This window comes from Mirounga angustirostris, unplaced genomic scaffold (genome assembly GCF_029215605.1).
Source record: "Mirounga angustirostris isolate CCGP_5_RB_7025 unplaced genomic scaffold, mMirAng1.0.hap1 SCAF_13, whole genome shotgun sequence".
In the NCBI taxonomy this organism is placed as follows: Eukaryota; Metazoa; Chordata; class Mammalia; order Carnivora; family Phocidae; genus Mirounga; species Mirounga angustirostris.
In genome coordinates this window covers 38,754,760-38,781,618 of record NW_026991721.1, presented here as the reverse complement: position 1 = coordinate 38,781,618, position 26,859 = coordinate 38,754,760, and the positions used below count along the sequence as shown (strand labels likewise).

At 42.6% G+C, this 26,859-nt stretch overlaps 2 protein-coding genes across 2 annotated transcripts in view; both read right to left on the bottom strand.

The window, feature by feature from the left end:
• Positions 1–9,941, bottom strand: part of SAAL1 (serum amyloid A like 1) — a 37,064-nt gene extending 27,123 nt beyond the window's left edge. Inside the window, exons 1-3 of the mRNA XM_045894046.3 lie at positions 9,759–9,941; positions 8,289–8,399; positions 1,356–1,439 (exon numbers count right to left, since the gene is read on the bottom strand). Coding sequence (XP_045750002.1) covers positions 1,356–1,439; positions 8,289–8,399; positions 9,759–9,890 — 327 coding nt within the window. The 5' untranslated portion in view covers positions 9,891–9,941. The remainder of the gene's footprint in view (positions 1–1,355; positions 1,440–8,288; positions 8,400–9,758) is intronic.
• A 3,041-nt stretch (positions 9,942–12,982) lies between these two features.
• Positions 12,983–17,135, bottom strand: LOC123856456 (serum amyloid A-2 protein-like). The gene is made up of 4 exons (XM_064576779.1): positions 17,064–17,135; positions 16,271–16,365; positions 13,566–13,704; positions 12,983–13,299 (listed from the first exon to the last, which is right to left on the bottom strand). Exons 2-4 carry the CDS (start codon positions 16,359–16,361, stop codon positions 13,137–13,139), a joined length of 393 nt encoding a protein of 130 aa, XP_064432849.1. The 5' UTR covers positions 16,362–16,365; positions 17,064–17,135; the 3' UTR covers positions 12,983–13,136.
• Between the last annotated feature and the right edge of the window lie 9,724 nt (positions 17,136–26,859).

Here is a 26,859-nt window from a genome sequence, read left to right as displayed (position 1 = left end):
ACATATGATCAGAAAGTCAGGGGTGGCCCAGTAATCGGTGGTTCTGGGACATGCCGAAGTTGGAGAGCCCGCGTTCCATTCTAACACGTGGCCGAAGCCGAGGATCACGGCTATAGACAGGCTGGGGCTCATAGGCATACATAATGATACGACTAATTCCTGAAAGGTGCCATTACTGACATAAGCTTATTTCCTTTAAGTACTAATCACGAGTCAATGTATTTAAGTTCGAAAAATCCAGGAGAAAAATCCTATCAACTGTCAAATTTTTCTATCTACATAATGACCCCAGGAAAAAGCGGTTCATCAGTTCATCGGGTCCCAATTCAGGAAGAACACTGTCCTAAACGAAATTTGAATTCAGCATTCAATTTGTAAAAATATACTACAGGATTCTCCACTTCATAATTTCAAAGAAAGAAAGGTAATACAGCGCAGTGGTTATACTGAAGTCAGGCCGGCTCAGCTCAAATCCCCGCTCTATTCTTTCCCAGCTGTATGACCCTGGACACATTAACCAGAGACTTAGCTCATTTATTTATAAAGTGAAGATAAATTCCTATCTCACAGAATAGTAAGACCAAATCCTGAGTAAACAGCAGTTATTCGTAAGTATAACTACTTAATATTTACTAATCACCCACGATATGCATAGCACATCCCAACCTAAATGACAGAGAAACACAATCCACTGCACACAGCGTCGATAAAGACTAAATGAGAAGCAGAGATAATTCCTCTAGGGAGTTTACAATCAGCAATGGCCACTGAGAGCTTACTTATTTGGGAAGGCTTAGAAGAAATGCAGCTCCTGGGGTAACAGATGTGACTCTTGAGAGGGATGGAGGGCTATGAAGGGAGGCATGGAGATGGTGATCAACGCAGTGAGCTTGGGACAAGGAGTGGACAGGCCTTGCTAAATTAGAAGCACCATCTGCACAATAGATTTTAGGCTGGAAAGACGAATTAGATTCAGATTATGGAAAGTCCTGAGTGTCAGGCTGAGTTCAGAATGAAGGTTTTTAAGCAATGGAGGATTTTATGGGGGGAAAAAAAAAGAGCAATCAACAGAAATAGGAGGTCCAGGCAACGTTCCCTGTTCTGCCACGTATTAGGAACATAACTTTGATCATGCCTGTTTCCCACAGCGGTTAAATGGAAGTATTGATCTCCCTGGTCCAACCCACTCTAATCATTTTAAACAGGACATTATTGAGTGCCAGGCAATGTTCAATAAAAATCTGCTGACTGATTTGTGGCCAGCAAGAAAATTAAAGTGAGAAAAATGAAAGACTATCTAGCACTATCTGCTGTTATTGCTCCAAAGAGGAAGCTTTAAAAATGTACATACTTACTCTTAACCGAGGACATTTGGATTTGGCCAATACTCCCATAAATATGTCAGGAGCATTGAATTCTTGGAGAAATAGAGCCACATCCTGAAAATTAAAAAATGATTATTAATTTGGATGCTGAATAGTCCTCTTTAAACCCCATAGTTCAGACAACCATTTAAAAAAAATATTCTATATATACCTCCTTTCAGGCTCAAGAAAAAAAAGCCATAGGTTAGGAACTGTATCATTACACAAAAGTAATGTTAGAGAGTCTTTGTGCTATGTGGTCCCAAGGCAATGGAACAAATCCATAAACAAATTTAAACTAACTGTGATACTCCAGGAATATCTTCCTTTTTCTGCCTTGAATGCATTTACCTTAATGATCTTTCTAGCCACCAGGAATGTTAACTCATTCAAACATATTTGCTAGTTGCCAGGTATCCTGCCAGACACTGGGGTGGAGAAAAACGTAAAACTCATGATTCCTGTCTTCTAAGATCTTAAAACACAATGGGGGAAACAGGTTAAAACCCCTACTGGGTCATGCCCCAAATCAGAACTTGCGCTTTCAAAATTCTCAACAGAAAATAATTCTGATCATGGTGTAACTGCGACAGCTTCCTATCTCCTTCCTAGAGTTCGCTCAGGCCATGGCACCTATAGGGTACAGGTGAATGAACCCGGAGCAGTCATGTGATCCAATCTTGCACGCTCCAAGACCAAATCAGTTTGCTGTGGAGATCTGTGTTGTACAATATTTAAATAAAATGAAGTTTTTGATGGTCTATTGCCTCGGATTTTCACCAAACTTGAGGTGTATATTTGCAATAGCGTAACTTAAAACCAGAAGCTGTGTGGCTTAAGTGAAAATGCTCTTCAAAGGGCCCTGGAGGCACCCCAAAGACAGAGGCAGTAATCCTTCATGGCAGCCGAAACCAAGGTAACCTGCATGACTGCTGACTAGAAGAGACGTCCTGTAATTATTAAGAGAGCACAATCAGAGAAAACAGTATTTTCAAAGATACACTCCAAACTGAATGTCACAGCAACAGATGCTCCCCACTTGAAGTGTTCAGAGTGCTGTTTGTCATGTTGGCAACTCTTAGGGCACGCAGAAGAGTGATTTATTTAAACGATAGTTAGTAATTCCTAGGGCAGCACAGGGTTAGGTAGTCTAACAATATCAACACCAATAATAATAATAACGGCAATTAACATTTATTGAGCAAGTGGTCATTAACACAGTGAAGTGGTTTGCATACTATCTTATTTAATTCTCAAAAGATCCTTATAAAGTAGTTATTATTATTAGTCCCATTCCGCTAATAAACAGAAGTTTTAAAAGGTTAAGCAACCTGCCAAAGACTATACAATCAGTAGAACAAAGCCAGGAGAACAGAACCCAGATGAGTCTGACTCATGGACATGCTCTTAATCAGAACACCATGCTACCCCTCAGCTATTCATTCAGTCACTCATGCATTCATTCATTCACTCTTCACCAAGTATTTACTGCAAAACCCAAGTAACAGGCACTGTTTGAGGCTCTGGGGGGACACATCAGTGAACAAGCTAGATAAGGTCCCAGTCTCATGGAATTTTTATTCTAGAGGGATGAGCAAACAATAAACCCATAAACAACTTATCTAAGTGCTACAAGGAAGAGAGACAAGATAGTATGTGCCAGAAGCCAAGATGTGGGGAGGCCTACTTCAGATAGAGAAGGTACCTCTGAAGAGGTGACATTAAGCTTTTAAGAGAAGGAACTTAAATCTATCGGAGGACACAAAGGCTGAATAACTAGATAAGTGTTATGCAACAGAGTGAACACATTTCATGAGAGCACAGAAGAGATGAATTCTGCTTGGAGTGTCTGAGGAGGCATCACAGAGAAGGTGACATTTGGGCTGGGCCGTAAAAGATGAGAAAGATTTTGCTGGCTGGAGGCCATTCCAGGCAGACAGGGACATGAACGGAGCACGAACACATGAAAATGCAGAAAGCATCTGAAGTCTCTGGTCCTGCTCAAACATCAGTGGTAGGAGATAAGCCTGGAAGGACTTTACACCAGTAATCAGTGGACATCTCAGTTCTCTAGAGGTGCTTCAAGAGCTACCCTAAGAAGGTGAAAAGGAGGCCAAAAACATGACCCTGCCTTCCACCAACAATCTTATTCACACAGCAGCTCTGTTTTACCTATTTCATATTTGAGGATTTCACATTAAGATTTCATTTTAAAAATGGGTTCTAGTTCCTTAAAAAAAAATTTTTTTTTAAATCATAGCTTCTCAATAATTGTAAAACAAGTAGAAAAAGACTTGAAAGATCAACCAACTTGATCTAATTGACATATATAGGACACCACCCAGCAAACAGCAGAATACACATTTTTTTCAGTGAACATGGAAAATTTCCAAGATAAATCACATTCTAGAACAAGTCTAAATATATTTTTAAAAGGATTCAGTGTTCACAGACTTCAGTAACAGAAAGATAACTGAAAAACTCCCAAATATTTGAAATCTAAACAATGTACCGCTAAATAACTCATTAGCCAAAGAAGAATGAAAGGAAAATTAGAACTAAACTAAATGAGAGGAAACCCAACATATCAGAGTCTGTGGGATACTGCCAAAGCAATAGTTGAAAATTTATAGTGTTACATGTCTATATTTAAAAAAAGCAAATTAAACCAGAGTGAATAGGAGGAGGAAAATAATAGAGATCAAAATGGAAATCAATGAAATAGAAAACAGTAAAGCAACAGAGAAAATGAACAAAACCAAGGGCTGGTTCTTTATGAAGATCAACAAATTAAACTTCTAGCCAGAATGATGAGGGGAAAAAAGACAGAAGTTACAAATTACAAATATCAGGAATGAGAGAAGTGCCATCACTACAGATTCTACAGATAATTAAAGGAAAATAACATAATATTTTTTTTTAAAGATTTTATTTATTTATTCATGAGAGAGAGAGAGAGAGGGGCAGAGGGAGAAGCAGACTTCCCGCAGAGCGGGGAGCCTGATGCAGGACTCGATCCCAGGACTCCGGGACCATGACCTGAGCCGAAGGCAGACGCTTAACCATCTGAGCCACCCAGGCACCCAGAAAAATAACATAATATTATGAAGAACTTTATGCCAATAAATTTGACAACTTAGATAAAATGGATAAATTCCCTGAAGAACATACACTACCAAAGTAACCTGAATAGCCTTACTTATACCTAGTAAAGGAATTGAATTTATAATCTTTTGCACCAAAAACCACTAAATGGTGAATTTTATGGTAGGAAGTTATATCTCAATAAAACTATTATTTCTTAAGAGTAATAAATACACAAAACTAAAAGTAAACAAGCAAAAAACAAAAAAAAAATCTTCCCAGAAAGAAAACTCCAAGCTCCGATGGCTTCACTGGTGAATTCCACCAAATATTTAAGGAAGAAATATTAATTCTGTACAAACTCTTCCTGAAAAATGAAGAGGGAAAAGTTCCCAATCAATGAGGACAGCATTACCTGGTACCAAAACCAGATAATGACAAGAAAATGAATTATCGGGCGCCTGGGTGGCTCAGTCGTTAAGCGTCTGCCTTCAGCTCAGGTCATGATCCCAGGGTCCTGGGATCGAGCCCCACATCGGGCTCCCTGCTTGGCTGGAAGCCTGCTTCTCCCTCTCCCACTCCCACTCCCCCTGCTTGTATTCCTGTTCTCGCTATCTCTCTCTCTGTCAAATAAATAAATAAAATCTTAAAAAAAAAAAAAAGAAAATGAATTATCTCTCATGAAATTAGATAGAATTTCTAAACAAGATTTTAGCACCTCAAAAATCAGTCAACTTAGTTCATCATATTAACAAACTAAAAAGAAGCCACATGATCATCTCAACTGACTTAGCAAAAGTATGACAAAATACAAAATCCATTCCTGATAAAGACTCTAGGCATACTAGAGACAGAATGGAACTTTCTCAATCTGCAGTTACATCACATTAATGGTGGAAGACCAGACGTTCTGCCGCTCAATTAAGAACAAGAAGATGCCCCTCTCACCACTTTTCTAATCAACATCATACTGGAGACAGCAAATGTGCAAGAAAAAGAAATAAAAGCAATTCAAATTGAAAAAGTAGTCAAACGTTTCCTTTATAAATGAAATACAGCTACAGGATGTAAAATGTACAAAATCAACTGAATTTCTATATACTAGCAATGAACAGATATTGAAATTTTTTAAAAATGCCATTTTTAATAGCATGGAAAAGTATGAAATAGGAATAAATCTGACAAAAGATGTGAAATACCTATACACTAAAAACTACAAAACTTTGCTGAAACAAATTAGAGAGGATCTAAATAAATGGAAAGATATACCTTGTTCAATTTATCAATTCTTTCCCCAAATGATCTATAAATTCAACTCAATCTCAGTCAAAAGCCTAGCAGGCATTTTAAAGAAAGTGACAAATCGACTTCTAAAATTAATATGGAAATACAAAGGATTCCGGACAACCAAAACAACTCTAAGAAACAACAAAGTTGGAAGATTAACACTACCTGATTTCAAGATTTCTTATAAATGTACGGTAATTAAAACAATCATAAAGATGGACAAATAGATCAATGGAACAAAATAAGAGTCCAGAAATAGACTCACACATACAGAATAACTGATTTTTGATAAAGATACAAAGGCAATTCAGTGGAGAAAGGACAGTCTTTTTAAAAATTGAGCTTGAATAACTGGACATCCATCCATATGCAGAAAAAGTGAACTTCAATTCATACCTTGCATCACACACAAAAATTAACTCAAAATGGATTACAGATCTACCAGTAAAACTTAAAATTATAAAACTTATAGAAAAAAAAACTAAGAAAACAACACAAAAAGTGGGCAAAAGATCTGAACAAGCACCAAAAAAAGATATACAGATTGCAAATAAACACATAAAAACATGGTCAACACTGTTAGTAATTAGGGAAATCCAAATTACAATCACAAGGAGAATCACTACACACTTATTACAATGACTAAAATCAAAAGGCTGACCATACCAAGTATTGGCAAGGATGAGGAGAAACTGGACCTGTATCTCATACACCGCTTATGGTAATGTAAAATGTAAAAACCACTTTGGAAAATACACAATTTTTTACACAACCTGTAAAAAACACAATTCAGACTGTTTCTTAAAAATTAAACATAAAAAAAAAACAAAAACAAAAACATACACCTACCATATGACCCAATACCACTCTAGGTATTTACCCGAGAGAAAGGAACACATAAGTCCATACATAATTATACACAAAGATTCAGTGTTAACTTTAATAAACCATGAACAACTCAAATATCCACCAACAGAGGAATAAATGAATAAATCATGATATACACATACAATGAAGTGTCACTCAGCAATAAAAAAATAATAAACTACTAATAGACACAACATGCATGAATCTTAAAACAATGATGTTGAGTGAAAGAGCCGGACCCCTCCAAAAAAAGAATACGATCTCATTTATATAAAACTAGACAATGCAAACGACTCTGAAGTGACAGAAGGGCGATCCGGTGGTTGTCTGGAGAGGTTGCAGGCAGGGAGGGGCAAGAGGAAGGGATACGAACAGGCATAAGGAAACTTTTGAGGTGAGAGAGATGTTCTCTTTCAGGATTACAGTGACGGCTTCATGTGCGTATACACACACAAAAATTTTCAAATTGTGCAATTTATTTATTTATTTATTTATTTTTAAAGATTTTATTTATTTATTCATGAGAGACAGAGAGAAACAGAGGGAGAAGCAGGCTCCCAAGGAGCGGGAAGCCCGATGCGGGACTCGATCCCAGGACCCTGGGATCATGACCTGAGCCGAAGGCAGATGCTTAACCATCTGAGCCACCCAGGCGCCCTGTGCAATTTAAATATGTGTAGTTTCTGTACACCAATCACACCTCAAGAATACACAGCTTTTTTGGTATGAATTATACCTCAATAAAACTGTATCAAAAAACAGCCGAAGCCAATGAATAGCCATGGACAACTTTTAAGACAGAAGAAAAGAATACAATTAAGTCTGTGTTTTAGGAAAAAGAGAACTTCCGTGACAATGTGGAGGACAGAAAGGAAGTGAAAGACTAAAACAAGGATTTTAATCAGGAAGCTACTGCAGAAGTCCAAGTCATTAAGTGAAAGATTATGTATGTCAATCTTTTTTTTTATTTTTTTTTTATTTTTTAAAGATTTTATTTATTTTTATTTATTTGTTCATGAGAGACAGAGAGAGAGAGAGAGAGAGAGAGAAGCAGGCTCCCAAGGAGCAGGGAGCCCGATGCGGGACTTGATCTCGGGACTCCAGGATCATGACCTGAGCCGAAGGCAGTCGCTTAACCGACTGAGCCACATAGGCGCCCTGTATGTCAATCTCTTTTCATGTCTTTTCTTATCTGTAAAATAAGGGTACTACCTGTATCACAGGGTTATTGTGAAAAGCAAATGGAATAATACCTGCCGCTGTTAAGCTACAGAGTACAATACAAACGTAAAATATTATTTTGCAATTATATACACATAGGTCCTTCTTGTCCCCTTCTAATTTAATCGTGGTACATCAGTGGTCTCCTAACTTCTAACCTGCTCTCAAACACAAGGTCAGCATTCTCTAAAGCAGGTAAGTATCAGAACTTTCCTGGGCTACAAGCATTCTTGCATTCATGAGAACTATATATTTAGACCAAATCTAATGACAGCTCAGATCCTCTAGGCTCAGAAACAAAAGTTTAGCATTTAAGCTCACTCCCTATACCCATATGAGTGATTACAGACACTAACGTATTTTCCCAGAGCCGTAAGGACTGAAACTTAAAAAAAAAAAAAAAAAAAAATCCATTCACCACCTCCCTACCCAACAGTCTTCTCAGTTTCATTTCCAACCCCATACCTCGTCCATTGACATATCCCATACTCTGCAAATTTCATTCTCCATTTCTTCATCAAGCTCCATCTGCTGCTCATCATCTGAGCTGGATTTGGTATTTTCAGGGCTAACAATCTTCAACAGAAAGGAAGAAAAGTGATGACAAAAGCAGTCCATAGTACTTATCATGTAATATCATCCCATCATCATTCACAAGTCACAAAGACACTTTCCTCAAAGTATCTTCTCCTGCAGAAACCTTTTTTAAAAAAATTACTACCCTGGGTAGATCTATTCATTCACATTCACAGAGTAAATACTGTTACTAGGCACTGGGGTCGAAATACAGAGATGAATATATTTAACCCCTTGCTTTCAAGCAGTTAAGGATCTACAGGGGGAAACACATGTAAACTAATTATCACAACAGAAAAGGCTGAGTGATACAAATGAACTATGGACAGAGTAGTGAAAGCAAAAACGATGGACCAATGACCTATGCCTGGAAAAGGTGGGCAAACTTCTCCTAGGAGGTCATCTTTAAGCTAAATCTTTGAGGGAGAACAGGAGTTTGTCATGTGAAGAATGGGAGAAGAACATACCTAAGAAAGTTCAAGAGTTCAGAGTTAAGAAAGGGCCTAGTAAGGTCTGGGGAATGGTGAGTGGTTGAGTGTGTCTTGGGCAGATGAGGCTGGGAAGGTTGCAAGGAGCCCTGGATGCCAGACTAAGAAATATGCATTTTTCTCCTGCAGGCAAAGAGAACCAAAATGAGTTCCCAAGGACAGCTTGCTTTTTTTGGTTTGTCTGTTTGTCTAAGGACGAATATTCCCGCAACTATGTAGTAGCTGCACTGGAGAGAACAGAGACTGAAAGTAGGTAAGTCCGGGAAACGTGGGAGAAGAAAGTTCACATTTATTGAGAGCTCCTATAAGCCAAACACCATGGTAAGCACTCTATGCCCATTATAATCTTATCTAACCTACACAATAACCCGATATACAATAACATAGGTAACGCAGTTTATAGAAATTGAGAAAGAAAGCGAGGCTCTGAGCGGTTCGGTAACTTGCCCAAAGCAGGTGATGAAGCCACGCTTTCGTATCAGAGCTGCAGGACTCCAAAATCACCATTTATTCTACTACAACAAAAGTCCACGAAATAAATTAGGCCCTGAGGTTCAGAAACGACAGTGGGAACGGGGAGCAAAAAGCCGAGCAATGTATTTACACGGTCAGACATTTTCGGAAAATATGCAAAAGTAAAATATTCTAACCGTAAGCATTCCAGCATCCCTGCCACTCTACCTCCCTCTGTGTTGAGGGGTACCGGGAAGTGGCTCCCCGCAGTTTTGGGGTCCGTGGAGGCGGCCAGGACGCTAAGCGCGATGCCTCGACAAGGGTGGTCGGGGAGGGGGTGTTGGAGGGGGCTGCCAGAGGCGTGACCAGGGGGCTGGGGCAATGCGGGAGAGCCCACGCGGGGCGCGACTTTCCACACCTGGATGAGCCCGCTGAGGACGCCGAAGAGCCAGTGTTTGCTGTAGACCGTGCTTCCTATGCAGTCACCCCCGGCGCCCTCCTCCTCGTCCTGGTCCCGACTCGGCAGCGGCGGCGAAGGGTTGCGGTCCATGACTTCGTCGCCACCCGCTCATAGAAGCCGCGCCGGAAGCCGCCGGAGGAGGCGATAAACCTCCTGGCGCCAGAGGGGCCGGCGCGCCCGACGCGGCGCCCGCCACAGCGCCCCCTACTGCCCGGAGCCTGCCGGCCTGAACACCCGTTCTATGCGCCCTCAGGCTTGGGATCCCAGATGACTTGATCTCCCCTTACCCAACCCTATCTAGGACCCAAGCACGACCATATTCACAACTGTTATTGGTCACTCTCCCTGGACCAGATATTCCATCTCCTTAGGGGCTCTTAGCCTGACTGAAAGGACAGGGAGTCGGGGACAGTGTCTCTGGTGCAGATGTACATTTCGAAGCTGTCGGACCCCTGATCTCTGGGCACGTTTGGCATCCTTAAAAGCATCAGCAGGCGCTCTTTCTTTTCCCAGGTGTGGTTGGATCCTCGGAAAGACATAAGTCACCAGGAAGAACGTCAATATCGTCAAGATTACAACTCCCTGTATTTTCAGTTCCTGCTTCTGTTTAGTTTAATGGTACTCAACCTCAGACCCAGTGCTCCTCCCCCACCCCACAACAAATATTTTGCCACACCTACTTTACTTTGATGAAAGAGATTTATAGATGATATTATCTACCTTAACATTAATTTCAAAAATAGTAATATGGCTCCCTAACAGAAAGAAGAAATAGAATTAATTTAAAATAAAATGATACGTATTTTAATATCTCAAGTACTAGAAGACATAATAGAGGTCTCCAATGTTAGCACATACACATCAGATCACTGTGAACCCAACAGTTACAATACAGAGTAAGAGAGGTGTGATTCCATCAGGGGCTGTGCTTCTCAAAATCATAAATAGAGGATGGTAAAATTTCTACCAAAACAAAGTTTCAATTTACAAAGCAATTGCATTTTCAGAAAATTTTAAGCTATATTAAAACTGGAAAAAGAATACTCTGTTAATATGTAAAACACAGTTGGATTCCAGGCTTAAATAATTATGAACATTTTTTTTCACTGTATGCAAAGGGGCAGACCCAGGTTTTATAAGGCCTGAATTATGCAATTTGGGGAGCCCCCTTTAGGAAAAACAATACAAAATTACAAATATTAAATTAGTTAACAATAGGAAATATTTCTTTAGAATGGCGAAAACATATCAATTTTAAATAGCCAACAAATATGTAAAACATCACAAAATACAGAAAAATATATAAATATTTTTATTAATAAACAGCCTGGGGACACCTGGGTGGCTCAGTCGGTTAAGCGTCTGCCTTCGGTTCAGGTCATGATCCCAGGGTCCTGGGATCGAGTCCCGCATCGGGCTCCCTGCTCCACGGGGAGCCTGCTTCTCCCTCTGCCTCTGCCTCTCTCTCTCTCTCTCTCATGAATAAAAAAAAAAAAAAAAGAATCGCCTGCTCCACAAAAAAATAAAAAAATTAAAAAATAAACAGCCTGACACACTTCAGCAATCCTTTTTCTTTCTTCTAATAGAATTTATTTTTAGAGCAATTCTAGTTTCACAGCAATATTGAGCAGAAGGTACAGAAATTTCCCATATAATTCATACCTGCTTCCATGCATAGCTTCCCCCATTATTAGCATTCCCCACTAGAACAGGATATCCGATAAAATTGATGAACCCACACTGGCACATCATTATCACCCTGAGTTTATGTTAGGGTTCTCTCTTGGTTTTGTACATTCTATGGGTTTCGGCAAATTTCTAATGACATATATCCACCATTATTGTATCATGCAGACTACCTTTACTGCCCGAAAAATCCTCTGTTTTAATATAATATTTTTAATATAATTTTAATTTTAATATAATTTTTCTGAGTTCACTTTGATCTTCATTTTATGACAATGACCTTGTAAGATCATTTTCTATAATGAAAATAAAAAGATAATTCTGTCTTTAGCATGGTTGTTTGATTTTTAAAAAATTATTATTGGTGGTTTAGGGAAGTTTCTTTCAACTTTACAACTTGTTATTGGTAATATCCTATAAAGTTTGACCACTGTCAAATTTGGAAAACCTCTCTCTGGGGGAGAACTTCCATTTTGACTAGGATTCCATCAAAATAAAAATCTTACACATATGATCTTACAATTCTCCATTGACTCATGTTTGACTTTCAAAGTTGTTTCTTCCCAAATACCCACATGCTCTGTGCTGGGCTGTATAGGACATGTTCATTTTGCCATATGATCTTTCCTACTGCACCGGGAGTAACCACAGTAGATGGTAGGAGAATACATACGTAGAGGCCATTCCTACTCCAGGATAACGATCAATAACTTAATTATACTTGGAAATGACTGCAAATGACACAAATATGTCCCACTAAGTGCAAACCAATCATATCCCCAATTCAACTTCTCCTTAGTCAGGTCACCAAAATACCTGTGCCCACCCCAGTGCCACTCAACACAAGCAGAAAAGTAATGGCGGAATGTTGGCATGAACAGTCAGAGGCATTAACTGCCTTGGTTAAAATATTTTGCTTCTGCACATTTTACAAAAATAATTGACCATATGAATCCTTTCCCAAGGCCTCTCCGAGGATCTTGGAATGGTCGCATATAAGTGAGGAGTTCTTGAAGCTTAAGCTTCATTCAGTTTTGCAGTAAATCTGATTCTGCCTAAATACATGTCTGATAGGATACTGCAAAAGTCAAGCAAGATTCAGGATGACCCTTTGTTTGCAGCACTGTCTCATAAATTGTAAGCTGTGTGTACCTCTGGTCCATACACCAAATGCCCTGCAATCACTGTGTCAACCAAAAGTATGCCCAGATGTATCCAACAGCTGGGATGGGGATGGAGGTGCCTACAGCACTATCCTGTTGAGAACTAGGGTTTAGATCTCTCTCTGTCCCAGGGTCTGACATGTATGGTCCATATATAGTCTAAATAGTATGGTCCTTATCATGGAACATACTTTTACCCCAAATTAGTATTATACTTTATTAGTGCCTTATCTCCTTTGAAGAAAAATGTTAAGGTAAGTTGATCATGTCCCTGGTATTAAAAGTACCCAGGAAGATTGTCATTAGCTGTTTCCAGATGACAACAACAACAAATTGAATTTCACAAGCATTTATTAAACATTTTTTATGTGCTCTTTATAAAGTACTAAGTAGGAAGGATATAGAATTCAGTAACTCTAACTCAGCAACTGTTCCTGCCTGCAGGGGTCTCACAGCCCATCTCCCAATGGCAGAGCCAAGGGGCAGCTCAGTACTTCTCAGGCAGGCCAGGAGGTCGGAAATGGTTGGGGTCTTTGCCACTCCGGCCCCATTCATTGGCAGCCTGGTCAGCCTTTGAGTCCTCCACTCCGTGGCCACTGTCTCCAAACTTAAAAAGGTCTGTGACTCTCTGAGAATTCTCTCTGGCATCGCTAGAATAGAGGAAAGCAGGTAAGGGATTAATCAGGGGCTGATGAACAACACCTCCACCCTTCCTATTTCTCCTCTTACCAAGAAACGAATGAATCTACAAGAGGCCAAGTTTAGAGACGCTAAAACACTGATCATTTCTGGGTACAGCCCAACTCAGCCTGGCAGATCCCCTTGTGCTGGGGAACCAGCACCCATGGAGGAGGGTGGAAATCACAGCTTGGCATGCTCAGCTCACCCATCCCTCCAACCCCAGGAGCTATGTTACCTGATCACTTTAGCAGCCCAGGCACCCCCAGGGCCCCTTTGTGCAGCATCATAGTTCCCCCGGGCATGGAAATATTTGTCTGAATTTTTGTAATTGGCTTCTCTCATGTCAGAGTAAGCTCTCATCATGTCTCTAGCCCCTGGAAAGGAAAGAAAATGAAAGTGATCATCTCTTGGCAAAACAGAGAAAAGTTTTCCTCCCAACGATTCTAAGATTTCAGTCTTTTGACAAAAACCTTTGAGATTATACTGGCTGAGATACATATTCCTTTACTTTTCACTCCCCTGGGTTAATGTTAGGAGAATCACACCGGGTGCAAGTTTTATTCTCTTTGATTCCATTCTAAGTACTGTTACTACTTGGTGTTTGGCTGTGTGTGATGTGTATGAACAAGAGGGGGATGGTCTTTAAGGGATGCTTCGTTGTGCAATGAAACTCTACCTGGAAAGGGCAGGGAACCCTCTGACTGGGGCGTGAGGACAAAGGCAAGTCTGAGGGAGGCTGCTGACCCAGAGGGCTCCCAACCTAGTCAAGGGGAGCGATTCAGCGCTGTGGGCAGCGTGAAGACAGCTCAGTTCTGTGTACATCCGAATGTCTGGGGCATATGTGGCACCAGGAGACTGTCAGAACTCAATCATCAGGTGATAAAGGTGAATTCTCCTAAGAGAGCTTCACAGAAATGGGGTCATCAAATGCAGAAAAAGGGCAACTACCCCAGCTCTAAAGTTCAGTGTTCTCCCCAGGAAACTGAAGAGTATTGCCCTCTACAGAGTGGTTATGCAGACAAACTGAGAAAATACACGTGTAACTTCTAGAAGGTTGTAGGTGCTCACTATGCTATCACTTCTCTGAGCCTTAGGAAGGCTGGGACAAAAACAGTAAAGGGACTAGGCTCAGAGGAAGATCAGAGAGTTACTGATTGAAGGAATCCGATCAGGCTACAATAAGATGAAGACTTTCAAAAAGTAACTTAATAAGCAAAAGAGAAAAATCTACTGTCAAGTTGTAATCCTAGTTTAATATCCATGCGATCCCTTATGTCCATTTTCTGCATTTATTATTTCTGGTGTTTAGAAAGAGCATTCTTACTGTACCTACTCCCTCCAAGTTACAGATTTAAATAGATGGCTGGAGGCCCCTTGCTTACGAAGTCCTTCCAAAATGCCTGACATACTGGTCCCTTGTGGGGGCAAAAGTGGAGGCAGTGGTTCCCAAGCTTGAGTGGGCACAAAAAGCCACTGGGGTGCTTGGTAAAGGCCAGATTTCAGGCTCAGCCCCGAAATGATGATTCAGCAGAGGGGGGTGTGTGCTCCCAGCATCTGCATTTCACAAAGCACCCCAAACCCCAGGCGATTCTCATGCACGCGGTCCTAGAACAACCCTTTGGAAAACCTTGACCTAAAGATGGAAACACATTTGTAGTGGTGCCTGTGAGAATTTAGAAAGGATTGACAGCAAACTCTTAAAACAGTCATCAGTGACTCTCACAGAAAAAGAAAAAGAAAAGAAATGATTTTGTGAAATACACAAATCTTGCCGCTGAGTCTGACTACTGAGGCGCATGTCTCTTGCTCTCCTGCGCAGCCAGGTCTCAGGCCCGCAGAACCTGCATCATGGAATCCTTGTGCCTTTCGTTGCGGGGAGAGGAGCTCTGCAGAGTGGCCTTCCGCCTCTCCCACAGCCTGACTCTCTGCCATTCACTCAGATAAACAAGAGGGTTGTGTGTTCCCAAACCCCGCAGTCGGCCATGCGCTCTCTGCTGTGGGAGGCAGGACAGTCCTGTCCTAGCAAAGTCTGGGGGGGCTCCACCACTGGGGTGAACCCTGCTCTGCTTGAGGACTTTGTCAGACGCTTCATCTCTTTGTGCCTCAGGTTCTCTGTTAAGGGGTGATGGTGCCTACATCGCAGGATCACAGATTAAAACCTGAGGATGAAAACCAGTTCATTCATCCACGTGAAGCTCTTAGAACAGTGCCTAGCACGGGCCAAGCTCCGTTCATCTTGGATGGGATGACTAAGTGCACAAGTTTGAGGCACCCCTTCCTGGCTGCCTGAGACCCAGCCATGAGCTGTCCCTGCCTTCCCACTAGGCGGCACTCGACTCCCACTTGTAAGAAGGGAGCAGGTACCGTGGACCCCACATCTATCTCTTCCTGCTCCTGCTGCAAGTTGGGGCCCAAACTTTATGTGACCTCCAGCCTGGGGATCTCCATGGAAGAGTGCACTGCCGCCCAGAAAAGCCAGGGGTGGAAGGATAGGACACCTGTGGTTTAAGGGGAAAAGCCACATGCAGTAAGTAAGCCCTAGAGACTTAAGGCACAGTATAATGAGCACCAAACAATATTGTATCATAATTATCAAACGTGCTATAGCCTAGAATTGAAGTATTTCAATGACTAAAAGGAAAGGGAAATTATGTAACATGAGAGAGGTGCTAATTATAGCTACAAAGGCAATCAGATTGAATATAGGGATGCATCAAATTAACACGACATACACCTTAAACATACACGACGTTATATGTCAGATACAGTTCACTTAAAAAATCAAGAAATAGAAAGCCTGGGAAACTGCTATCTTGAAAACCATGCTTCTTCACGTCCCACCTGCGGCCTTTGCCCTGTGTGGATGTGGCCTCTGCTCTGGGGAATCCTGGAGGGAGGCCAGGTGCGGCCTCCCCCTGACCCCCATGCTTTGGGCCTTACCTTGACCAGCTTCCCTGAGGAAGGTTAACCACCTTTGGCTGCTGACGCCCAGGACCAGGGAGCACAAGAGGATGCCCAGGAAAAGCTTCATCCTGCTGCAGAGTCAAAGAGACACACAAAGATGATAGCTGTTTAGTTTTGCTTTGGATTGGTTTTTTCGGGGACTAATGTTGACCCGTTCTTGTATTCCAAAACTAAGCCACACTCAATAGTATCTATATCTGTAGATCTATACACATATACACACACACACATATGTGTACATATATACCCGTGTATGTACATATATGTGTATGTATTATATGTAGAAAGAAGTAGACAGTGCATATAAATATATTAGGCAGGTGATACGTAGATACATAGAGAGAATTCCAGAGGGTCCACGTGTCCGTTTCCACTTGTCTCATTGGAATCCCAGTATGAGAGACTGCACTGCGCTTCTAATATAAACCACTTTCCCTTTCAGGCATCACCTGTGGGCCCTGACACCCACTGTACAGAAAGCTTCCAAAGAAGCATCTGGGCATTTTGTGACCATATACCAGTCTGTCGAATGAGATGAGTGAAACAATGCACAAACCTTTGCAAAATGCCTGCTCTACCCATCCCTGAGCTCTCACCGAGGAAGTGCACGACTAAATCCCAGTCCCAGAAAGTATTCACATCTGCTGAATCCTAATTGTCAGGCTAGGAGATGCAGGAAGGAAGCAGAGAGCTGGGACATAGCGCAGGAATGCCGTGGGGAACGGGAGTCTGCAAAGAGAAATCGTGTTGGAAAGTTCTAGTACCTCACCTTTGGCTATTGCTTCCCAAGGAGGCTCCTGGTGAAGCTGAGCTGCCTGCCCCTCCTGCCTGCTAGGGGTGCCCACAGTATATATACTGACGCTTTGCTAGGGGAATGAAGGGGAAGCCAGGTTTGAAGCAAAACACTGAGATTTGGGAAATTCCCCTTGGCCAGAACACAGCATCCAGAATATCGGCCTCTTTCTTCATGTCCATCTAATTTCCCAGGTTGTGCAATCGGGCAGCTTCTGGGAATGTAGCAAACGTGGGGTTTTCTGCCTGTTTTCAGTCTCACTCTTGGTGAGGAAAGGGTTCCTTCATCACACAGTAATGTATGGACAATGGGTGTGAAGAGTGATCAATATTAGAAAAGGGATTTGATTGTCTAAAGAATGAGACCATACAAGGCCAATGGAAGAACAAACAGTCTCCATTGAAGGAAAAGATAAGGATAAAGCTGGGACGCCAGGGAGTAGGACAAGGACTGGAAGGACCAACAACCAGGAAAATAAAGCTTCCAGCACCCAGTGGGGTGGCCTGGACGCTGGAAAAGGGAGTCCTTCAGACTGGAGTGTATTCATGATCAATTGCTGGGGGAGCTCCTAATGGCAGGCTTTAATGGAGGACACGCTGGTCCAGGAACATTGAATTTCTTTGTAGACATTTGCTACAATGTCACGGAGAAATAATATATCCTAAAAATGATCAGGAAATCGCCCACTGGCTGCTAAATTATGAGAATAGCAGATTCAGGAAGGATGCAGAGAAAGTTGGATGCAGCGCAAGAAATCTGGGAGGTTGCGAACATACAGAACAGCTGTTTCAGTTGGAAAAGCAGGACTGGGCTTTACTAGGTGAGTTTAGGAGGATTATGGTGGGAAGAAATTGCATGCAGACGGTATCAGTGGGATGGAGGCCCTCGTCCACTCACCTACCCCTTCCCTACCCCTGTTTGTGAAAGGGGAAGTTTAGAGGTCATCGGATTTCCCTGGAGAAGAGAGGATGGTGCATGTGTGCTGTGGTAGCAATGATGGGGGGTCCAGAGGACTGACCTGGTCCGTGTCACACTGACCTGGGGCCCCGGGCTGGAAGCCTAAGGAAGGAGGGCCAGGAAGGCCCAGCCCAGGGAGTGCTAGCTCAGGGGTGTGGCCTGGGGTGCATCCTGGAGACAAGCAAAATGAGCAGGCATTTCAGATGCAAGACAAGTGCCTCCAGGGCTGATGCAAGCAAATCATGGAGACTGGACAGCCCAGAGGTTGGAAGATGCTAAGTAGTAGCCAGGAAGGAGGCAGGACGCGAGCTCCACCAGGAACCCAGAGCAGAAGCAGGAGGCGGACTTCTGAATTGTCACAAGACTAGAGGAGTTATGGGTAGGACATTGTAAAGGGGAGGCTGGGTCTTATTTGAATTCCTGTAGGTACAATGAGATGAGAGGTGTAGGGCAGACAACTGTCAAAGGTTCCCTCTGTCCCTGTGGTTCTTATCCAGGGCAATGCTGAGCAGCATTTGGACATTCCCCACACAAATCATTCCCTGGAAAAGGTGGGGTCACTGAGGTCTGCCCAGTCTGGGACCCTGAGCTGCTTTGGCTCCCTTGGTCCTAGGAGTAGACATGTGGGGAGAAGGGCAAGTGTCAACCCTCCAGAGCCAGTGGTGAAAGGGAGTTTGGGGGCTGCTTCCCAGGGGAGGCCATGTGATGCCCATGCCCCTCCTCCAGGCTCCCCAGGGCAGAACTCCTGGGCCAGTGATCCCATCCTGTGACAATTCTTTTACTCCCTTGGGGCCATTCCGTGCTGGAAAGCCCTCCCCACTTTCAGACAGCATTCCAGTCATTCCCTTCTTTGATAGAAACATTACAGAGAGTGCACGAGGACACTTTCTAGACCCACGAGGAACTCCTCTCAGGGGCTTGGGCAAGCAAGGCATGGTCTCTTCCTTTGTTCCGTCATGTAGTCTCTCTTTCTGGAAGAGACACTGAGCTCCCTGCAGGGCCAAGCTTAGAACAATAAACAGGAGGGACAGGGAGCGATTTCCCTTGTGTCTCCTGCCAAAGAAAGATGTTGGCATGGTGGTATCAGATCTCCAGGCTTTGGAGAGATCTCCCGAAGTCTGCCATGAGTCGCTGTGTCCCGGACTCCAGAGACTGTGTCTGTTGGGCCTATTGTGCCAACTTTGTTAGTAGTGAGAAGCCCTTTCCCTCTCAGAAGTGACCTGGTTTCCAGAAGACCTGAGACGGTCCCCCTCCTCTAATAGCCCCGTGTGACCAGGCTGTGGAGAGGCCTCAGAGACCTCCCTTTTCTCTGTTACATGAATTTAAGTGGATGAGAGGAACACCAAGCCTATGAAGAGCCAGAAACCAAAGTTAGAAAAGACGCCCCACAGCGTACCGTGATCAAGCGAGGATGGGAGGCCTAGGGCCCAGACTCAGAGGGCCAGCAGAAAGAATGATCAACAGTTTCATGAATTTCAAATGAGAAGAATAACGTAACGTTACCTACCTGCGAGATTTGCATGTATACGAAAGAAAAATTTGGTCATTCAAATGATGCAAATATGTTCTGAGCACTTGGAAAGTACTTAATACACTGAACTCTTCTGGCTTAGCCAAGACAACTCATAGTACTTTATACATTGCGGGAGACAGGAAGATTATTTAATAAATTGTTACGGAGGCCACACATCATGAACACTTGAATAAGTAAGATTACCAAGCAAAGTTCTATCTTTAAAGATCCTGGTTTAGGGGCTCCCGGGTGGCTCAGTCGGTTGGGCAGCTGCCTTCAGCTCAGGTCATGGTCGCGGGGTCCTGGATGGAGCCCCTCATTGGGCTCTCTGCTGGGCGGGGAGCCTGCTTCTCCGTCTCCCTCTGCCTGCAGTTCTGCCTACTGTGCTCTCTCTCTGTCAAATAAATAAATAAAATCTTTTAAAAATTAAAAAACAAAATAAAGATCCCGGTTGAAATTTTCAGGACACAGCAACATTCTTTCACGTGTTTGAAAGTGTTATTTCTGGGTGTCTCTGAAGATCCCTTTGTTAGAAAGAACTGTGGGGGGGCACCTGCTTGGCTCAGTCGTTAAGCGTCTGCCTTCGGCTCAGGTCGTGATCCCAGGGTCCTGGGATCCAGCCCCACATCGGGCTCCCTGCTGGGCGGGAGGCCTGCTTCTCCCTCTCCCACTCCCCTGCTTGTGTTCCCTCTCTCGCTGTGTCTCTCTCTGTCAAATAAATAAATAAAATCTTTAAAAAAAAAAAAAAGAAAGAACTGTGGGCAGGACAGTGTTTGTGATGCAGAAAGCAAGCTGGAGTGCTTGCAGCTGTGCAAGAGAGGAGGGAACTTTCTCTTCACCTGGGCAGCACTCCGTCCGCAGCAGGTAGCAGGTCCTGCAGTTATCCCTAGCCCAAGCCCTGGAATTCTACTGGATAGCACTGGGAGAAAGAAGGCCTTGAGGAGCTCAAAACGTACCACGGGGAACAGAAAGGGCCAACGTGGGTTCATGAGCAGATGGAATATTGACCGTGTCATCTTCTGCATCTAAAGGCCCCCATTGAGTTAAACAAAACTTTATCTGGATTTCAATCTGCATGAGTTCCTTTTATTCTTACTCTTCACATTTCTCTTTTCAATATGAACTACTTGTTTAGTATCCAGGTGAGAACATTTGTGGGCATCTTTTGAGGACACATTTCATGTACTATTTACAATATTGCTGGTTTTAAAAATAATTACTATATCCAGCATCATAAGAATACATTTTGTAAAACTTAAGTCAAGAAAACCTTAACAGAGTGTATCAGCGGAATAGACAAAATAATGTCCTCCACCAAAGATGTTCACGTCTTGCCTTTTTTTTAAGTTTTATGTGATATCCTTTGATAAACACTAATTTTTTAAATTTTATTTATTTATTTAAGTCATCTCTACACCCAACATGGGGCTCAAACTCACAATCCCAAGATCAAGAGTCCCATGCTCTACCAACAGAGCCAGCCAGGAACCCCTGATGAACACTAATTCTTGGTTGTAGTTTCTTTTTCAATATCAAACTGTATTTTAAAGTGATCCTTTTCTCTTTCATTCTGCTGATGATCCATTTCCATGACCTATTTGATGTATTTGCTCAAAGCACAGAGTATATCATATATGGCTTAGCTATCTTCACAAACACTGTGGGATATATACTTTCACTTTTCTCTCAAGCTGGAGAATTTTCCTTAACAGCTACCACTTTTGTAAAGAGTTAGAAGTTCTGTTTTGCTTCCTTTTTTTTTCTTTCCTCCTGGGAAATCCTTGAAACGCTCAGCTTAGACTCACAGGTGTAGCTGCTAGTCTCTTCCCTGTGAACGTGGACTGTCCTGGGGGGGTGGGGGGGTGGGGGGGTGGGGGGGTGGGGGGGTGCCCCAGCTGGCTCACAGGAGCTCAGGAGAGCCAATTGTTGAGTCATTGGTCATTGGAAATGAGCCACGGTGGGGCTCTTTACACCATGCAAACTGACAAACACGGTGAGTCAGGGCTTTAGTTTTTTCTTCCGGAGAGCCAGCTGTTAAACGTCTCCCAGCACGTGCCGGGGACGCCACCTTCTAATCCCAAGTTCCCCAGATCCTTTTCTTTGTGCCTCGAGACACAGATGAGCCAGGGCTCCAGGAATGGGAAGCTGCCACACATGCTCCGCTTCAGCACCAGAACGGCTGCGTTCCTCACCCCCATCCTTCAATTCACGCAGGGACATTAAAAGAAAATAACACATTCAAACAACTGAAGAAAGTATTCCATTCTTGTGTCCGATGTTGATTATATGCAATATATTCTTCCCAAGGAAACAAACGTGGCAGGGGTGGGGCGCGGGTGCTGAAAGCATCCATCAGAAAAGGACCGGTTTACACAGCTCCTTTGAGCTTCCTGAGACCAGGACCTTCACCTCCATGGTTATCCTGCAGGAAGCAGTAGCTCCCCAACTCCAGGGCAAGGCGACCTGCGGAGGCAGGGGGTGGTTTCTGCTCTGGTGGCTCCTCACTCTGCCCCTAGTCCAACACTAGTAACTATCAGACCTAGACACAATCATTGAAGAGAACAGATCTGCCGTGTTTCTCCTCTCAGCAGACTGCTGGTGGCTCCCAGGTAAGGGGACACCTGCATTCCCCGCATGTACACCCAATGACCTCTGACAGAAGCCACAGGGCCGCAATCAACATCACTAATGACACCACAACACAGCACAACGCAAAACCCCATAGTCATCCGACCTTTCAATGGCTGCAGCATTTCTCAGCCTAAAGGCTCTTCTGAAGCATTGTTCTGAGCTGGTTAGAGCCAGTTCAGAGAGGCAGACAGACTGTCCTTGCAGACCCCAAAGCTTAATCTAGGTCCCCCTTTGCTGGTTCAAGTTTGGGCTTCATACAGAGTCACTCTTCTCAGATCTCAATTTAATCAACTCACAGTGACACACCATGTGTTCATTTAGATGAAATAACACCACAAAGGTATTTATGTAAGTAAGATACTTTTTGGTTGCAAGGAGACATAGTCATCTTTAGGAAGGCCAATAAATATTAGCTAAATTGAAATGCTTGATAAAATCTCTCCTCCCCAGGATCTACTCTGAGGTCAGATGTTCTTCAGGAGACTGATAGGATCTTAGGGGACAGTTAATTCTATGTTATACAAACTGTTGCGGAAAACAGAAAATGAAGTTGTACAGCTCATTTTAAAGAAGCTAGAGTAATCTTGATCCCCAAACCAGAGAATACAAGAAAATAAAACAATAGTCCCATTTTGTTTTCAAAGGCACAAAAATTCAAAATGAAATATAGTGTTAAGAAATCAAATCTGAGTATTAAAAATGCCTCACTATTCCCATTTACAATTGCACCCAAAACCATAAGATACCTAGGAATAAATCTAACCAAAGAGACAAAGGATCTGTACTCAGAAAACTATAAAATACTCATGAAAGAAATTGAGGAAGACACAAAGAAATGGAAAAACGTTCCATGCTCATGGATTGGAAGAACAAATATTGTGAAGATGTCAATGCTACCTAGAGCAATCTACACATTCAATGCAATCCCCATCAAAATACCATCCACTTTTTTCAAAGAAATGGAACAAATAATCCTAAAATTTGTATGGAACCAGAAAAGACCCCGCACAGCCAGAGGAATATTGAAAAAGAAAAGCAAAGCCGGTGGCATCACAATTCCGGACTTCAAGCTCTATTACAAAGCTGTCATCATCAAGACAGCATGGTACTGGCACAAAAACAGACACATAGATCAATGGAACAGAATAGAGAGCCCAGAAATGGACCCTCAACTCTATGGTCAACTAATCTTCGACAAAGCAGGAAAGAATGTCCAATGGAACAAAGACAGTCTCTTCAACAAATGGTGTTGGGAAAATTGGATAGACACATGCAGAAGAATGAAACTGGACCACTTCCTTACACCACACACAAAAATAGACTCCAAATGGTTGAAAGACCTCAATGTGAGACAGGAGTCCATCAAAATCCTAAAGGAGAACACAGGCAACAACCTCTTTGACCTCAGCCGAAGCAACTTCTTCCTAGAAACATCGCCAAAGGCAAGGGAAGCAAGGGCAAAAATGAACTATTGGGACTTCATCAAGATAAAAAGCTTTTGCAAAGCAAAGGAAACAGTTAACAAAACCAAAAGACAACCGACAGAATGGGAGAAGATATTTGCAAATGACATATCAGATAAAGGGCTAGTATCCAAAATCTATAAAGAACTCATCAAACTCAACACCCAAAGAACAAAGAATCCAATTAAGAAATGGGCAGAAGACATGAACAGACATTTTTCCAAAGAAGACATCCAAATGGCCAACAGACACATGAAAAAGTGCTCAATATCGCTCGGCATCAGGGAAATCCAAATCAAAACCTCAATGAGATATCACCTCACACCAGTCAGAATGGCTAAAATTAACAAGTCAGGAAACGACAGATGTTGGCGGGGATGCGGAGAAAGGGGAACCCTCCTACACTGTTGGTGGGAATGCAAACTGGTGCAGCCACTCTGGAAAACTGTATGGAGGTTCCTCAAAAAGTTGAAAATAGAGCTACCATATGATCCAGCAATTGCACTACTGGGTATTTACCCCAAAGATACAAAAGTAGGGATCCGAAGGGGTACGTGCACCCCGATGTTTATAGCAGCAATGTCCACAATAGCCAAACTGTGGAAAGAGCCAAGATGTCCATCGACAGATGAATGGATAAAGAAGATGTGGTATATATATACAATGGAATATTATGCAGCCATCAAAAGGAATGAGATCTTGCCATTTGCAATGACGTGGATGGAACTGGAGGGTATTATGTTGAGTGAAATAAGTCAAACAGAGAAAGACATGTATCATATGATCTCACTGATATGAGGAATTCTTAATCTCAGGAAACAAACTGAGTGTTGTTGGAGTGGGGAGTGGGGTGGGAGGGATGGGGGGACTGGGTGATAGACACTGGGGAGTGTATGTGCTCTGGTAAGCGCTGTGAATTGTGCAAGACTGTTGAATCTCAGATCTGTACCTCTGAAACAAATAATGCAATATATGTTAAGGAAAAAAAAAAAGAAGAAGAAGAAGAAGGTAGCGGGAGGGGAAGAATGAAGTGGGGGAAATCGGAGGGGTAGACGAACCATGAGAGACGATGGACTCTGAAAAACAAACAGGGTTCTAGAGGGGAGGGGGGTGGGAGGATGGGTTAGCCTGGTGGTGGGTATTTAGGAGGGCACATTCTGCATGGAGCACTGGGTGTTGTGCACAAACAATGAATCATGGAACACTTCATCTAAAACTAATGTTGTAATGTAAGGGGATTAACATAAGAATAAAAAAATTAAAAAAAAAAAAAAGAAAGTGAAAACCTGGGGGAAAAAAAAAAATGCCTCACTATTGACTGTATTTATTGTTGGATTGCACAAAGAGGTCAACATTATGATATCAACCGGTGTAAAAAAGATAGTAATGTTATGTCAATTGATGGCCTAAAAAAGATAACTAATATTATCTCAATAGATAAAAAAATCATTTGAGGAAGCTCAAGACATATTTATGTTCAAAAAAATCCTTCAGGAAACTAAACATCAAAGGTAATTTTCTTAAATGTATAGATTAAGTGATAGGAAACTATTATTTAATGGAAAACATGTCATCCATTTCTCTGAGGATCTAGAATGAGCGAAGATTGCCAACTATCACCACTGTAGTCTATCATCGTTCTGGAAGCCATAGAGAATACCTTGGAATATAAAAAGAAAGAAGAGATACAGGGATTGGAAAGGCAGAGAGAAAACTGTCATCACTTGCAGATAGCATAACCAGCAACCCCCCAAACCCACAATCAACAAACTGCTAGAATTAATAAGGGAATTGAATGATATAACCCAACACTTGATCCAAAACCAACCACATTTCTCCATACTGGAAATAACCAAATAGAAAAAATGATTAAAAATAAGACACCAGGGGCACCTGGGCGGCTCAGTAGGTTAAAGGTCTGCCTTCAACTCTGGTCCTGACCCCAGGGTCCTGGGATCGAGCCCCGTGTTGGGCTCCCTGCTCACCTGGGGGCCTGCTTCTCCCTCTCCTCCCCACGAGTGTTCTCTCGCTATCTCTGTCTCTCCCTCAAATAAATAAACAAAATCTTTTTAAAAAATTTAAAAACAACAACAAGAAGCAGTCATGTTACATGTATTAGAACAGAAAGCATGACATCGGCAGAATGCCTTGTGTATCAACGAATGCTTGCTGGGGATGCATGTCCTTATGTCACCGTGAAGTGTCACTCAGTCCTCCGGGATGGCACCGGCCCCAACGCCCACCAGCCGTGTGCCCACCAGCTCCACGTCCCCTCCTCCCCCTGCAGCATCCGGCTCCCCATGTTCCCAGTCTAAGAGCTTCCATCAAAAAAAGGTTTTTTTTCCAAAGACACACGTTAATGTCTAAATAGTAAATAAAATGCTAGAGGGTTGCTCTCATGGGACCTAGTAACAACCTCTGAAGTAACAACGTCTGAAGTAACGTTGTTGTTACTTCAGAACACTCCTTTGTGGGCAGTAACTTCCCTGCATACAGTTGTTATTATCCTATCCGATTCCTGCAGCTGCAGGAGAGGGCAACTCTTCTTTCTTGTGCTGAGGAAACTTCCTTCACAAGAGATCAGCAGGGCCTGTGGTTTTCAAGGCCCAGTTCTGGAATAATATGGGTTTGCCCTGAAAGACAGGCAGGCCTAGGACAAAACCGAATCACATGGGAGAGAAAAGGTCAGAGTAGGATTGTTAACAGATGGAATGTGGAACCTGGACATCAGCAACATCCCTTTCCTCTTATCTTCCATTCTATATCTTTACATGGCACCCTGACTCATTGACCAATTTGTATCTCATTATAATCTTTATTGATGTGGATACACCATTGATGTGTATGGATGTATTTGCACATTACCGTTGTGGGGGGTGTGATGAAGGAGAAAGGCACATGCATGTAAATCACATGATGACTGGACATTTGCAGCTTCTCCTTATCTCAACACTGGAATCCCAATCAGGGCAGGAACTGGGTTGTTGGTTTTCTCACCTTTAACAACCAGCGCCTAGGATAATGCCTAGAATATAGTCAAGTCTAAAGAGCCTTAGTTGAATGGGCATGTTTACTGAAGAAAACGTGAAAAATACAAAATAAGTATAAAGAGAAAAAGAAAAAGCAGTGCAAATTTCATCAGCCTGGATTGGGGGGGGGGGCGGGGAGAACCTCCTAGAACCTTCCTGTTTGGCTTCTGGCCTATTTT